Source organism: Bombus flavifrons, chromosome 6 (genome assembly GCF_040668555.2).
Source record: "Bombus flavifrons isolate JBK064 chromosome 6, iyBomFlav1_principal, whole genome shotgun sequence".
Lineage (NCBI taxonomy): Eukaryota > Metazoa > Arthropoda > Insecta > Hymenoptera > Apidae > Bombus > Bombus flavifrons.
Window position 1 is genome coordinate 10,990,649 of NC_138447.1, and position 15,022 is coordinate 11,005,670.

A 15,022-nucleotide genomic window follows, 5' to 3' on the forward strand; every position below is an offset into this window, starting at 1 on the left:
TCTTTGGTTTAGCCACGCGCCTTTTACCGAACCTGTTGCCATTTCACCGCAATGTTCAATTTGTATCGGTTATCGCGTTCAATTAAACTCAGAGAATTTTTGGCTCCGATTACCGTGCATAGCTTGAGTGTACGTGCGCTGCGTCGTGGTGGCATCCATGTAACACAAAGGTATACACGCGTAGTCGTAAAATTGTCATGACGGGCGATCGTGTTGGTATCACGGCGTTCCCTATCAACCACGGTCCATATCGTCCGTTTAACTTGATGTACGAGCAAACAACGTTTCCAAGAAAGAAAATTATACCTCTGCGTAATAGCTTCATTTTTGACTGACTGCTGAATTTTCTTTCCATCTCTGTGTTCGCGTTTCTTTTGACCCACGAAACAACGAAACGCATGAATAATGATACACATTTTGATGGCACGGAAACAAATACCAGCTCGTTACGGTGGAAGCGCGCAGCTCCGGATTTCCCACGGCGCGACCATCGTTCTGCCAGAGAATCCGTTGATCGTTGAAGTAATTCGATCCCGCGTGTCACGCGTTTCATTTATAATCGCGCTGGAACGTCTATTACCACGAGTTTGTGTATCGTGTGTGATAGGGAGCATAGGAGTGGGGCAGAGTATTGCACGTCCGTAGTGTTCAACTACACAGGGCTGCTTTCGGCTGAAGGCAGTTTCGGCGAAGGGGATGAAACGGGTTGCCAAAAGGGGGTGGAACACGAGGAGGAGGAAGAGTAGGAGGAAGAGTAGGAGGAGGAGGAGTAGTGACAAGGGGTTGGAAAAGGGGGAGAGACGGGGGGGGTCTATCGCTGCCGCTACCGGAGCTGGCAATGCGAGTCTAGGTTATCCGGTGACAAAGCTGGTTCGGTTCGTGCAACGAGGCCCTCGGTACGTCGGATTATCACCATTGAAAATGGTGCAACTGAAACCCCACTGTTCGGATGCAGCGGCGCTTGAACGCGATACGGCAAGCTTTGCATCGAAAACCGGAAGCAAATTCCTTGTCTGCCGCGCATTTATTGGCGATCACAAAAGTCCAACCGGTGTTGTTTTTCCCGTTATCGAAATTTCTCTTCCGATCGATGCCTTTGGTGTACGGTTACCAATGTCCCCTTCGATCTATGAGATTTTTCAGCATCGTTTACGGGGGGTGGTCACAGAGGGGCGACCCGGAAAGATTTCCCCCCATTGGACGCGGTTACGTTTTTGTCACGGACGATTAACGTAGAATAGATAGAAACAGCGGCTTTCTGGGATTCTTCCAGGCCACTAAAGTCGGATGACCGGCGAACGAGGTAAGGCGAACCACCCTCCGGGGGGTTGTAGCTAAATTGGTGGCAGTATATTACCGGTCAGACTCCCGCATTTAATTTGAATATAATCGTGAAAGGAGATCTCAGGAGCTCGAGGGCACTTCGCGACGCAGAACTGCGTGACGGTGACCGGAAGTGCTCCCGGGACACCGGAAACAAAATGGCCGCTCCCTTCTACGCGACTCGCCTCTTTCCACTCTGCACGACCTTCCTACCCACCTACCATCTACCTACCTACCTACCTACCTACGCCTCTCTTTGCAACCCTCCTAAAGAGCGTGAATTCGTAACGGCAGAGTTAACTTTGCATTGTGCGGCTTCGCGGTCGTCTCGCTCGAACATCGAAACGTTCGTCGCTCTTGGCGTACACGCGCCCACGATAAGGTAGCTGCCGTTTGCCAGAGATACGGTCCTAACGAAATATTATGATATATCATTTCTATCGTTTACTTCTCGCGCTGTTTTCTACCGTGCGCCAGAGATTATCCGGAAACGTTTCTATTAATGGCGGACGTCATGACTTGCCAGGCGTTTCGTACACCGTGGAAGTTTAATGATTTTCGAGTAATTACAAGGCCAAGCGATGACTCGCGTGGGAATGCAGCAGAGCAGCGTGTTCGATAAGCGCCACGGAACAATAACAATTATACCAGCCTGACTCGTAATGCCTAAATACAATATAAGCACGAACAATGGGCTTTGCGAGGGAGAAGCCGCTCGACAATACCTGCCGTGCTTTCATAGACAAAAGGCGAGCTCGAAGTTCCGTCGGTTGGATCGCAAGTCGAAAAAGCTATGTCTACCATTCGCGATGTTTAAACAGCTCCAATTGTCGTTTATCTATCTACCGTTGTAATTCGTATAAGAAATTCATTTATCTCGATATACGGCGTATATAATTACATAATAATCGTTGTTATTAACGAGACAAGATATCGTAAGTTGTAAAAACATGCAGTGATCGAGCAACATCCTTTTTAAGTTAATATAAAGATACAGTAGCGCTTTGTCAGTCTCGAGTGGTTAGAAGGGACGATCGAGTTGTTTCGCGGCAAACCTACATTTCACGACAATTGTATCGGTTACTTTTATTGATACCGTTAACTCGTCGGAACATACCTGTTAATGGATAAACGGAGTACTTTTATCCGGCCGTACATCTCGGTAGAGGAAAGCACGTGAGTGAAAGCGAGCGATCGAGTGAGAGAACAGAAGAAAAGGAGACCAACCCCCGCGAGTTTACGATGTACGACTCAGCTTAGGAGCGTATGATTAAACAACTCAGGTGTTTTATGCTCGGCTCGTAGAGATCGCGTGACCCAACGGCCACATCCGTTTCCGCTTTACCTACGGTCAACCGCTTCGACCCCTAACCAATGGTTCGCCTTAAGGGTTGCACGTTACCTTCGACCACGAAAGAAAGTATACTTTCGACGTATCTTTAAGCAGTAATCGGCTTTGCTCGATAGTCACGTGCTACCGTAGGAGCACGCCGAGCTGCTAACCTTTGCCCATGCGGCACCATACCTCATACCTATTTTTCTTTTCTTCTTTTCATTTTTATTCTCGGCATCGCGATCGCGATAGGAGTCGCTTACATGGTAAAAAATTCTATTTTTAATAGTGGATTATATTTTAAATTCAACAGTGAACATGTAACTCGTTCGAGCAGAAACGGCCACTCGACTAATCCCCGGCGACGATGGCGCAAACATTCTCTACTCACGTGTACCTTGTTTGTATCCGAACCGAGACGCACGATACGTTGATATCGGTGAAACAGGAGCCCGTTAGTAGAAAACGGAAGCATTCGTAGGGAGAAAGGTCAAAGAAATGCCGTAGTCTGACATTAGGTGGACGAAATGCCGCGTCAACACCCTTTAAACTTCTCGACCTAGCCGAACGAGTACGAACCTAATCCTCCCTCTTATTATTTTCAAAGCTTTTGCACGATCGATGGCTGCTCGTTAATTTCGGCGATACCGTTTGCCGTCGAATATTCCAGGAATAATTCCTGCAGGAAAATTAATTAATTTGCTAATTTCAGATTATCGGAACGCGGTTACGCAACGAACGTTTCTCGCGAACGGCGGATATTTGGCTCGCGCGCCCTCGGGATTCGTTAGTTTTCCGGGGAATTAGTCAGCATGATTTGCATCTGACGTGCACCTCCAGGCACCTACACGTCGCTCGCATAGTTCGGAACTCTCCCGACTTTCCAGTCGGATCTCCTCTCTTGCTAGATGTCTCAACACCCCTACCGTGCCGTCCTCACGTCAATTATGCCCGTCACAGAAATTTCACCGGACTTCTTCGTTACACGTAGAACGCGAATTCATTTTTCAGAAATTTTAATTTTCACGTAAACGAGGATACGCCTGTTTCTGTCGAGAATTAAAGCTGTTTTCGTCGGAAATTAAAAACTGTTGTTCGATATCGCCAAGTATACTTTTGAAGATTCGTCTGAACGATAAATATCTCGTTGCGCAAAATCGATGGTAATAAAGAAGAGAAAGTATGCGAATAAGAACGGTGTAATTAATCTGACTTTATTGCTCAGTCCGGCGAGAAAGCACGACAGTTACTCACGGCTTCTCGATTCTTGCGCCGATTATCTTCATCCGCCGGATTCACCGAGGTGTTTCGATTTAAACACAGACTCGAACGAGCTTCGGGCTTAACTTGGTTGTTGTGAATAAGTAAGCGAAGTGTTGCGAAGTGCTGCAGAAGTTTTGCCAAGCCCCCAGGCACACAGCCGGGTTGGCTCGAATTAAATTGTTATACGGATGAGCTGCCACGACGAATACTTCCCAGAAACCAGTGACTTTCCCACCACCCTTGGGTGTGAATGTTTAATCACAGCCTCCCGTTATATTTAATAACATAATATCGCTAGCACGCCTAAGACTATATCCGGTTCTCCAACAACTCCTTAACGAGATTCCATACAATTCACTTTTCCAAAGTTTCTATTTTTCTTTCGTACGATTTTCCTCTGTTCGAATTATTATCTTAGATCGTGTTATATCTCGAAACATTCGAGTATCGCGTACCGCTGTTCTAAGAGATCGTCAAGCACCTCACCTGTAATTACATTGTTGACACGCAAAACACTCCAAGTGATAAACGTTCGTTCTCGCCCTCATCACCATCTCGAAGGCTGGAATGGTTTTATTGCAGGCCGCACAGTGACCAGTGTGTCCAAAGAGTCTGCGCAAATCAAAAAACAAAACTTTATTATGATAAGATACCCGACGAGACAAAGGTTTTGTAATAATTTCCCGCTTTATTTTCTTCTTTCACGATATTATGCTATTCGACAGGCCAAAATGTGTTGTCATGGCATTGGGGTAGATAGACTTTTAGTTGAGGAGGAGCAATAAGCTTACGACCACCAGGAATATGCCATCTTCAAATATTGGGCTATTAATAAAGGCCACGGAGGTTCGACAGCGAACGCTCTTTGCAGACGCGCCACCTGCGCGTGTTCCCTCGGGACTTTGTAATCTCAACACGGTTTATTTGCCCTCGCCTGTTTATATGGGACGTGGATGTATTCAATAAGGGAAACTCATCTGTAAAATTCGATTTGTTGCTTCCGTTCGCCACGTCGAGGTCTGCCCGTACGTGTGCTTAACATCGCCTTTTCCACTTTGCTCTTTATTGACGTCACCGTGCACCACGGCACAATGAAATATGAAACGTCAACGTGCCCAGACCAGAATAGAATTATAATATTACAAACTCGCGATTCTTTCACGGGTATATACGTTGTGATGCGTTTCGAGAAATGGCAGCTAGGCAAATTGCTTACTTTAGATAATCCTTCTTGCACAGTATGAGATTAGACTTTATAAAAAGCGACGGGCCAGCTTCCACGAGTCTGCAGTTGCAGCTATTACACTTCAAGCAGTCTTCGTGCCAGAACATGTCCAATACCTTCAGAAGATACCTGCAATTTGAAAAATTTAGTTTATCGTTAATTAATCGTTATTTTGAAACGTTAAAGGAGTATGTCGAAAATTACTCGTAAGTTCAAATAAACGTATCAAGTTGAATAAAACCTGGTAGAAAATGTAGTTTATCATTTTCTATTAGTAAACGACTATCGTCTGATATTTTCCAGAATTATATCTCAACTACTTTTTCGATTCAAATTTTTCAATTCCTTTCGTCGCTTATCGCGTTATTCTTATGTTTTATAATATTGCGCGTATTTGACATATGGTCGTATAGATAGTACAGATGGCATTCGCTCGAGTTTGCTTTAGACATACAAAGACGATAGTTGTCTATGGAATGGCCTGATATCCACCTTTCTGTGATCACCTCTCCACAGCCACCACATTCTCGTTGCACTGCCCCGTTCTTGCTCGGCTCGCTTTTGGTCACATCCATTGTTAATTAATTTTTAGATGTCACTCGGATTTCCTGCAACATAACAAAATCTCTATTGATCACCTCAACTCTGAACAAGCAAACTAATATGAGAACGATAATTATTATATACGTAATCGATCAATTAATTTTGCCCTGTATTACTACTCGATTAGCCAACACGGTAAATCATCGTTTAACAGAAGCAAATGACTAATCGCGTTTGCGTGCTTTTAACAAGTTTCAACGGCATCTGGCACTAGGACGTCGGCTTGTCTATGAGCAATTAGAGTTACAGGTTGAGAATTTAACGGCGCGGTTAGTGCCATCTGTGTCCATCGTGGTGTGCGTAGCCGGGTCTTTCTCTGCCCGTCCTCGTGGTCGCCTCTTTCTCGCGCGATGCGGTCAGAGTTTAGAATCGAATTAGTTTGACCCTCTCTTCTCTTCACTTATTGCACGTTTAAGCGGCACCGGTTCTGAAACAACCATCGGCTTGTCGGGTAACGGCTGTGCGAGCTTCCCGATAAACATTAATTGTTTTCGCCGGAAGACGTATGTATTAATCCACCCCTATGTATGCCGTTTAAACGAAATTTCGGGGTTTAACGTTTATTTAATCGGCAGCGTTTGCCTTCTCCCGTTCTATTTTATTTCACCGGTCGTTCACGGTTATTGAAACGCGAAAATATCGTCCGTTTTCAGGATAGTAAGGTTTAGATATAGAGTGCAAATATGTCTGATTGAAGTATAGCCTGCAGTATTTGATTTATCATTTGTTTTTCGTACTTTGTTATATCATACGATGGAAAATACAATTTTTGGGTGAAAACGGCAAATTCCAGTTTCGAGGCAAGAATGTTTGAAACAGTTTAGGTTGAACGACATCCCTCCACGTAGATCCTAGAATATTACATTAAACGGAGTATCGTATTTCCCTTGGACGTGATATTTCTAAGAAACAGTTGATCTTTCGTTAGTTGTACTTTCTGCTAATTCGTTTACACGGATAGTTCAAGATTTAACATATTCTAGAAGAGTAATCGATAGTTAATTTTGTATGTGATTTCTGGATGTACCTTTGGGAAAGGTGTAGTAACATCGGATATTTATACTAACCAAACACAATGTGCATGCATCTCGGATTAGTTCGAACGCTTCTATAACTTTTCACAAAGTGCTTTCACAACGGACTTAAATTCTGTCTACGTCCGCGGGGACGTTCGATCTTAACCACCCTGTATATTTACGAGTACCCGGTGGATGCTATGAGCAAAGTTTGTGCGGTTTCAATATGTCCTCTCCCTCTAGCCTGGACACAATATTACAGGGACGTTAATATCTTCTATGCGGTTCAGACTGCGAAGCAAATATTAATACCGTGCCTTTGATACGTTAATTAATAAAGACGGAAATATTTGAAACTCATACGTTTAGAACGATATTATGACTCGATCTTTGCCAGCGTTGCTACACTTTACTCTACAATTTTTCACAACAAAATATTATTTATGGAATTAATTCAATTTCTAAACTATATCTTTTCAAAACTATTTGTTTGGAAACTAAACGAAACCTCAAATTCGATGGATACGTCGAAGCGAGTTAATTAATTATGTTGAATTCATTGCGAGCTAGCCTGGTTATCGATACATCGAATATGATCTAAATAATGGTACAATTATTATGCGTAACTTTATACCCCTATAAGGGAGGTGATTAATAGAACAACTAACTAGCCAGGTAAATTATGCAAACTATTAAATGCGAATGCGCCCAAAGTTGCCCACATAATAATTGGGTAACGATCGAATGCTCCATACATTGAATTTATGTCGTACGTTAATATATTTTATTGTTATTATTGGTTGATTAAAGTCGTCGTTAATACGTCCATCGCGAAAAGTATGAGAGCGGCGTACGTATTATTGGTTGCATACGTACAGAATTCTATACGTCGAATATCGATCACACGTATATTTGTAATTTTAAAACACCATTGTCCTTCGTTTCATATTCCAGCACGTTCGAGGAAACGAGCGTTTCTTGGATACGGAGAAGCATGTGAATACCGTGCAGTGACTGGAACTTGTTTTCCTTTGAGATTCGAAAACGCGAACGCTTATTCTACATGCACGTATAACGCTTATTCTACAAAAGTATTTTCGAGCTAGGCCTGGAATTTCACCGCAGAAATTCCTGCGGAAGCCAACCTGAATGCCAGCGACGACCTGGAAAACCTTTGCCGACTGCATGCGGTCGGTCAATTTCCACTTTGTTCCACAATTTTCGTAGTTTACAGTCGCGGTCGTTGCCGGCCGCCCAAAAACGCCTTGTCCGCCGGCAAAGAATAGAAACGCATGACTAAACCATCGTTGCGATAGATAGAAACATCGTCTGAAAGCGTTGCGCCGTTTAATTAGCAATTTAGATGGCAACTTTATCGCGGATGCGGTCGCAATTGTGCTTGTAACATTAACGTCAGTTATTCAGCAATATCGCGCCGCTAGCTTTTCGTGCTTCGCGTGGCTTTAATTACTCGGTAGAAGTTACTATCGTCGGGAAGCGAACGGAGCACAGTGGTAACGGTTCGTTGGAACGTAACCGTGAAGGGTCCATAACGAGAGCTTTCCCTTCGAAAGCGGCTCGCATCGCTGGCGATCTGTTCATCAGGTACGTGATCAGATCATCCACGGACGCTGCTCCTCAAAGCGACGATAATTCGATTATCTCGTACATGTTCGACAACCGCCAACATGTCCTCCAATTGGTAGATCTTCTTAGTTAACCATCTTCCTGAATGTAATTAAATTAGTTCCGTGTAATCTGTGTTCAGCCGATCGAGTCTCCATTTTTTCCTAGCTTCGTCGAATGACTTTGAACTTTCAACGATATCATTCTCCATATTTATCTCTTCGTTACGTTTCACTTATTATCTTCAAATGGGATGAATCTTATTCGTCACCAGTGTCATATCGCACGTTATATCTCGTTATGAAATATTTTTACAAGAAACAAGGATATAACTATGTACAGGACGATGGTAACAAAGACGCAAGAAGATTTCCTTGAAACGAAAACCGTGGAAAGGAGGTCTCTGTTTATCGACGTAACTGGGCAGTCTCGATGCAGTTCTCAAGGCTCCGCCCTCGCAGCATCCGTGACACTCCCAGAGTACCACCCCTGCAATCTCCTCGACGGAAAAACAAAATTTTCCGCGTTTCCTTCACGCGCTTGTAAACACCGTGATATACCTAGGAAAAAGCCGCGTCATATTCTCGCGCGAGATACCTTTTCGCCGGTGTTTTCGTCGACCTGAGAGAGCAGAGGCTCGGCTGGAAATTTTTCCAACCGGCTTTCGCCCGGCACGAACGCTTTTGTCTTTAATAATGCTTCTGCGGAAGCGTTATCTTTTACTTTTAGGACGAGAGTACGGGCATCCGGTGAGTCGGTCCATTAATTAGGCGGGCCACATTAAGCCGAGCATTAATATACTCCGCTGGCTGTTTTGTTTTATCCCGCAGGAAGGACGTAACCACCCCCGGAGGTTGAAGGGGGTGGCCAGGCAAAGGCAAGTGGGGGAATTATTTCGACGGCGGCAGCCTGCTAATCCGACCTGCCATGCTACCGCCTTATCCCTAGAGACTGTTTAAATTCTGTAAATCGTCCTGAATATCCCCCTCATCCTGCCTCTTCAACGGACACGGGGAACTGTTACTTGTTTCCGGAAATTTAAAGGAGTCTTGCTAATAAAGACACGCGAGACTTAGCTTTCCACGTGATATCGCTGGCACCTTGAGATTTTACGACTCCAGTTCGTAGCTCTTCCTCGCTGTATTTTAGCTTCAAACGTCGTCCGATGGAAAATTATTATGGTATTCTAACGTATAACTCCGTTCGAAAGTCTTTACGACAGTTATTGTATTTCCTCTAAGCTGCAAGAAATTGAGTAACTGCTAAAAGATTACATAACTTGATATTCCTGAATATTCGTTAACAACGAGGATAGAAAATGACCATGCAACGTAAAGTTCGAAATCTACGTCAAATAAGAAAGCGTTATTAATGACGAAACGTGTCTCGACACTCTTCAGCTGGCGTTTAAGTCCCGTTCATCGTTGAGATGTTACTTGAGATGACACAGGGGCAAGGAAGATATTTCCCTCGTTCGTTGATCATGCGAAGCTATACGCGTTCTTACTTGTAGATATGATACTTTCGACAAATACGGTGTCTGGAAAAAGTATTTGCGTATTTTCTAATGATGCGTTCTTTTTTTTTTTTTATCAGATTCTACATTTTCTTTTAATATCTAATTTTTGTAGTTACACGTGTTACTAACGATAAGTGATACGATATTTGATATACTTCGGTCTATCGAATTAGTACAATACGTAGATGCTATGTAACAAATACAAAATATTTCGACGATCGTACTTCTACGAGAAATAACCCAAGTATTTCTTCCAGGCGTCTTTTTCGAATCGACGAACGGTATATCTTGGGGTCGAAAAATTTGAAGTCGGTCGTCGTTCCGCAAGTTCTTACTTTTATATTATACAATGCGTTAGGAAATCGGATTACGCGTACGTTTAGGTCAACACACGCGGAGGTGGCCAGGAAGGGAGGAGTGGACCGTAACGATGTAATTTAACGGGCCAAAGGAATATTTCCTACGGAATAAATCTCGCGTAACAGCGCCAGTGAAATCCTCGTTTACCCGGCATTCAGCCCTTGCTAATGGGGGTAATTTAAGGGATGTTTTAAGCGGGCCGTGGCACACGTGAGTCGCACAAAAAGTTCACGTATTACGACCGTGGCTGCGCCGTAATCACGCATTAGCATTCCGAACGGTCGATGTCGACCGAAAACACGCTGGCTGAGAACGTCGTTTAAACTCTTCGTCCGTTTCGGTCCAACGACCGACGAAAAACACTCCACGGTCACGTGAAATCGTCCAAACTGCCTGCGATTTAATAAAACGAAACAAAGAACTAGCCACGTTGTTTCTTCTGTCACTTTACCTTCCATAAGTTTCAAAACACACAATCCTGGCAAAATATCTAACGCAAAATTCGTCTTTTCTACTTCGCCGGTGAAAACTGACGGTACCGAGAATCCTTCGAGCGCAATGGAAAAAAAGAAAACGTTAGCCAGCCTCTAAGCAGTCATCGTTCCGGATAATTTTCGTCCAAGAGCCGTTTAAGGATAACGGAAACGACGGAACGGACAAACGGTCTGTTTAACAAGTTCTTTCGCGCCGATAAACGCGGCCGTCGTGTCTCCACTCTTTTTCTCTTCATATTTGCCGTCCCCTTCTGGCCAGACCGCGGTTAATGAAATTCTAGTCAGGTCGCGGCATTCTTTCGTCAGGTGGCAATGCCATCTACCGCCTCCTTCCCTGTCGCATCGCGTTGTCAAGCCTCTGTGTTTCTTTCTTTCCTCTCTTCTTCTGTCTTCTTCGCTTGCACTCCTTCCTGTTTTTTTTTCTAACCCATCCGTCCACCTTTCTCTCTCTCTCTCTCTTGCTATCTCTCCATCTCCAACCACCGCCCGCCGCGCACCTCTGTTTCTCTTCTACGGCACGAGAGAGGGTGGCCACAGTCTTCTGGAGTGTAGAGAGCAGGGGTAACGGGGTTTGCGTACGTCGTGACGCGGAGGGTTGGTGGCTGAAATGGGGTGGTGTGCAGTCAGATTACGCTAAGCTATGCCCGTACGTGCTCGCATGGAAGTTCCACCCCTCACCGGGTTTGCCACCCCGCTTGGGAAAATGTATTTATTGTTGTTTGTCCAGCGTTCTGTATATGGCCACCAACGGAGTGAGAGAGAGAGTAGCTCTCTCTAGAGAGGGAGGGAGAGAGAGAGAGGATAGCTGGGAGTAGAGAGTGGCGTGCAGGGTGTAGGTGTGCAGGAAAGGGGAGGGTGGAGGGCAGAGAATCGCCCGAGGTTGAAGTTGAAAAAAAAATTGCCCGGGGACGACCGCTAGGATGCCGAGCATAAATTTAAGCGGAGCTCGCACCTCTCCGCCCACCCTCGCGGATCCCACCCATCCTTCTTCCCGTTTTTTTTTCTTCTTTTGGATTTCAATTCCGACCCGTCCGCTTAAATACATCGGGATTATGCCGCGCGGATACGTATTTCAGTCAAACGGAGAAAATCCTCGTCATCAAGACTCCAAGTGAATTTTTTCCCTCTCCTTCTTTTCTCTTTATTCCAGCGGAGGTCACGGTTCGTCTAACGGATACACGCGAGATATTTTTCTAGATATTTTTAAGCAGTATGTGTTCTGATGTATTGTAAAGTTCGCCGATGAAGGGTAGTTCTTATACGTATAGAGATACGTTAAGCCTTAACGCGTAGACTGTTTCGGATTAGACAAAGGAGTGCATCGAAATGCAAGGGTGTCGAAAAGCGATGGAAAAGAAAGAAAGGGAGAGGAAAGAAGCAAGTCCTTTACGTTCAATCGTGGGGATACTGTAGATATTAATTAATTTCGAACGTGATTAGTTTATTTAATCGTTATAAATCTCTAATTACGAAATACGTTTTAAGTGCGCGTATAATTTTCGTACGGAAGAACAAACACGAATTAAACCGCAGCGCAATCTATTATGGAATTTTTAGAATCGCAATATTCACGGAGTATTATATGTAAGAGCGGATTGTTGAAAATGAATCGTTTGCCGTACCGAAATTTTCGTTTCGAAGGCATTTTCTGCTATTCCACGAATCCATGGAATTCCGACAGTGAATTCAGCTTTCGAGGTCCGGCCGTTTTCTTCCTTTTCTACTGTCCGTGGTCAACGATTGATGGGCGTTCAGCGAACGCTAATTACGCAGATAGGAACCGATCGAAACGGTCCTTATCGTTGGAGAGTCGGCCGAACGGCCGCGAGTCGATACGTTGCCGATGCCGACGACAAAGGGGCCGTAACTACTTCGGAAACTTTTATCTTGTAGGATTAATGGACGGATTAAAGTATTTGCGGTGGGATACGGGCCGATTGGGGTAAATCGTGCTGGGATTAGAACTTGATTGGCTAATTTGTAAGTGTCCCCGGCAGCCGTGCACAAACTTAACGATCGATCGGTTGTCCTCCTTCCACATACGTGCTCAGCAATTCTCGCTCGAGACATTGACACGAGAGCATGGCCCGTTCCGAAGATAATCCTACCTGGTGAATCGGATTTCGTGGGTTATTTTGTGTCTAAATCGTCGAAAACGGCGAACGTCGTAGAGGTAGACAATTAACTTAGTCACTGGAACTTAGGCGAGGGTAAAGTGGATTTTACACGTCATATCGAAATTCCAAGATCGTCGAATTTAGTCTTTTTACCACTGACATTGTCCTTTTCTCGCGGACAAATCTATTTTTAAAACCCGATGAACATCCAAATCAGTATCGTTCAAATAAAGACATGGTTCTAATCTCAATCGTGTCGGAGCTATAATTTAAACCGATTACTTTGTCGTGTACTTGATCACCTCGATCAAACAGCATATTCCATTTAGCAACGAAGAACCCGCGCAGTCCGACTGTGAGATTACCTTGCTTCCATCTCGGGTGGTCAAGGCTACTTAATGTGCGGTCAGTGCATGCGGCCGAGCGTTAGACTGATTTACATCGTATCCCTTTACCGAAAGCGAGTGCAAGCCGGGAAACTGTGGTCGTCCGAGAGATGTAGCCGGTGATCGAGAGACATCGATTTGCTCTAACCCCGCCACACAATAGTCTATACTTCGCCACGTAACAGACTAAAAATACGTACGATACAAGTTCTTTAAAGGTCGACAGACCAAAGACGAGGAAGATCGATGGCCATAAGCATCAAAGAAGGGAAGATATAAAATTGCCAAACAAAAAAAAAAAAAAAGAAACCCAGGGAACAACGTCGCGTTTCCTCGCCGTTAGATCGACGCTGGGAGAGTCGAGTGCATCGAACGAAAGGGCAGAAAGAGAGATACGCGATACTTGACGTAAACCGAAGCCCCATCGCATAACTCACGACCCTTGTTTCGCGGCTGATCGACGTTTCGAAATATTTCCCAACTGAGCGTCCAGACGTTGCCCGGTGTGTCCAGCTTCCTGTCTCCTTACAATTCGCAGACAGTCCTACGCCAGAACCCAGTCAGGACAAAACCGGTCTCCGGTGATGGACTCGCGAAAGATAAGGGAGCATTCATGACAAAGACAAAACGCGCTCGCCGCAGTTGTATGTATACAGCGCGTCTCGTGCTACCGTGCTTGCGCTCTTCCTCTTCCTCTCCCCTTCTACCCCCGACCACCCCTTCACGATCGTTCGTTTGCCGTTTAGCGCGACGCCGCGAGACAATGAGCGAAAACTTTTATTATTAATGTTTCGCTGCAAGATAACGCCAGTTGAAGCGAGCCACGCTACCCTCTTCCACCCCTTCCTGTACAATTCGTCGCCGTCCGACTCTCTGACCGGAGAGAGCAACGTTTCTTTGCGTTTTTGCCGCTCGCTCTCCCTCTTCTGTATCCTACAGGGACGAAATTACCAAGTGCACGCCAGGAGTCGAGTCTTCACGATGATTCTGGTTCGATCGTTCCCACGAAACGCATCCCGACGATCAACTTGGAAATTAGCATTTTGACAGTTTCGCGCTGGAGCTACGGCCGGGGAAATTCACTGAAAGTTTCCGGAGAAATTTCAGCAACGATTTAATTAGCATTCCTACGAGTCCGCGTAAATCAAACGCAAACGTAGCCCCAGAGAAAGGAACACGAGATCTCTTGCGGAAGAATGTTTATTAATTATTTTCCCCGGTTTACTGTTGCAGCACCTTATTGTTCAACGAAACGGTATAATATTTCACCATCGACTCGATCTTTTAACTAGATAAAAAATTAATTAGCAAAGAATTCAACTAACAACTCGTCTCATTGTAAGGATACGAACAGTAACTGTTAGGAAGTGCAACACTCTGGTAGGTCAAGCGAATGATGGATGGAAGAAAAGTATGTTACAGCAACGTTCGCTTAAATTATAACAAAATTATTTCGTCTAATTCAAACAAGCCAAATCCATCAGTTTCGCTGGATAGATGCAGCGGTAGCAAAGTTTCCACTTAATCTATTCTTTTTATTTCGACAATTTAGAAAATATTCCCAAAATAGTAAAAATAGTTACTCATTCCGTGCGAATTATAATACAATGCAACGATACGATACAGTTCCACGTTTATTCCAATTTAAGCGCTACTACGCATTTGTCAGTCGCTTGAGCCATGTCGAATCAGTAATTCTGAGTAAACGCGAAAAGTCGAAGTCGTCACAGACCACGGTAGACTTAATAATCGTCATG

General features: G+C 44.6%; 1 protein-coding gene and 1 long non-coding RNA gene across 4 annotated transcripts in view; one reads left to right on the top strand and one right to left on the bottom strand.

Moving 5' to 3' along the window:
• LOC138181020 (uncharacterized) overlaps positions 1-15,022 on the top strand; it is a 92,753-nt gene that overhangs the window by 36,704 nt on the left and 41,027 nt on the right. The window lies entirely within an intron of this gene.
• Positions 1-15,022, bottom strand: part of LOC138181014 (LIM domain only protein 3) — a 70,481-nt gene that overhangs the window by 23,569 nt on the left and 31,890 nt on the right. Inside the window, exons 2-4 of the mRNA XM_069115465.1 lie at positions 5,637-5,752; positions 5,136-5,273; positions 4,406-4,531 (exon numbers count right to left, since the gene is read on the bottom strand). Coding sequence (XP_068971566.1) covers positions 4,406-4,531; positions 5,136-5,273; positions 5,637-5,719 — 347 coding nt within the window. The 5' untranslated portion in view covers positions 5,720-5,752. The remainder of the gene's footprint in view (positions 1-4,405; positions 4,532-5,135; positions 5,274-5,636; positions 5,753-15,022) is intronic.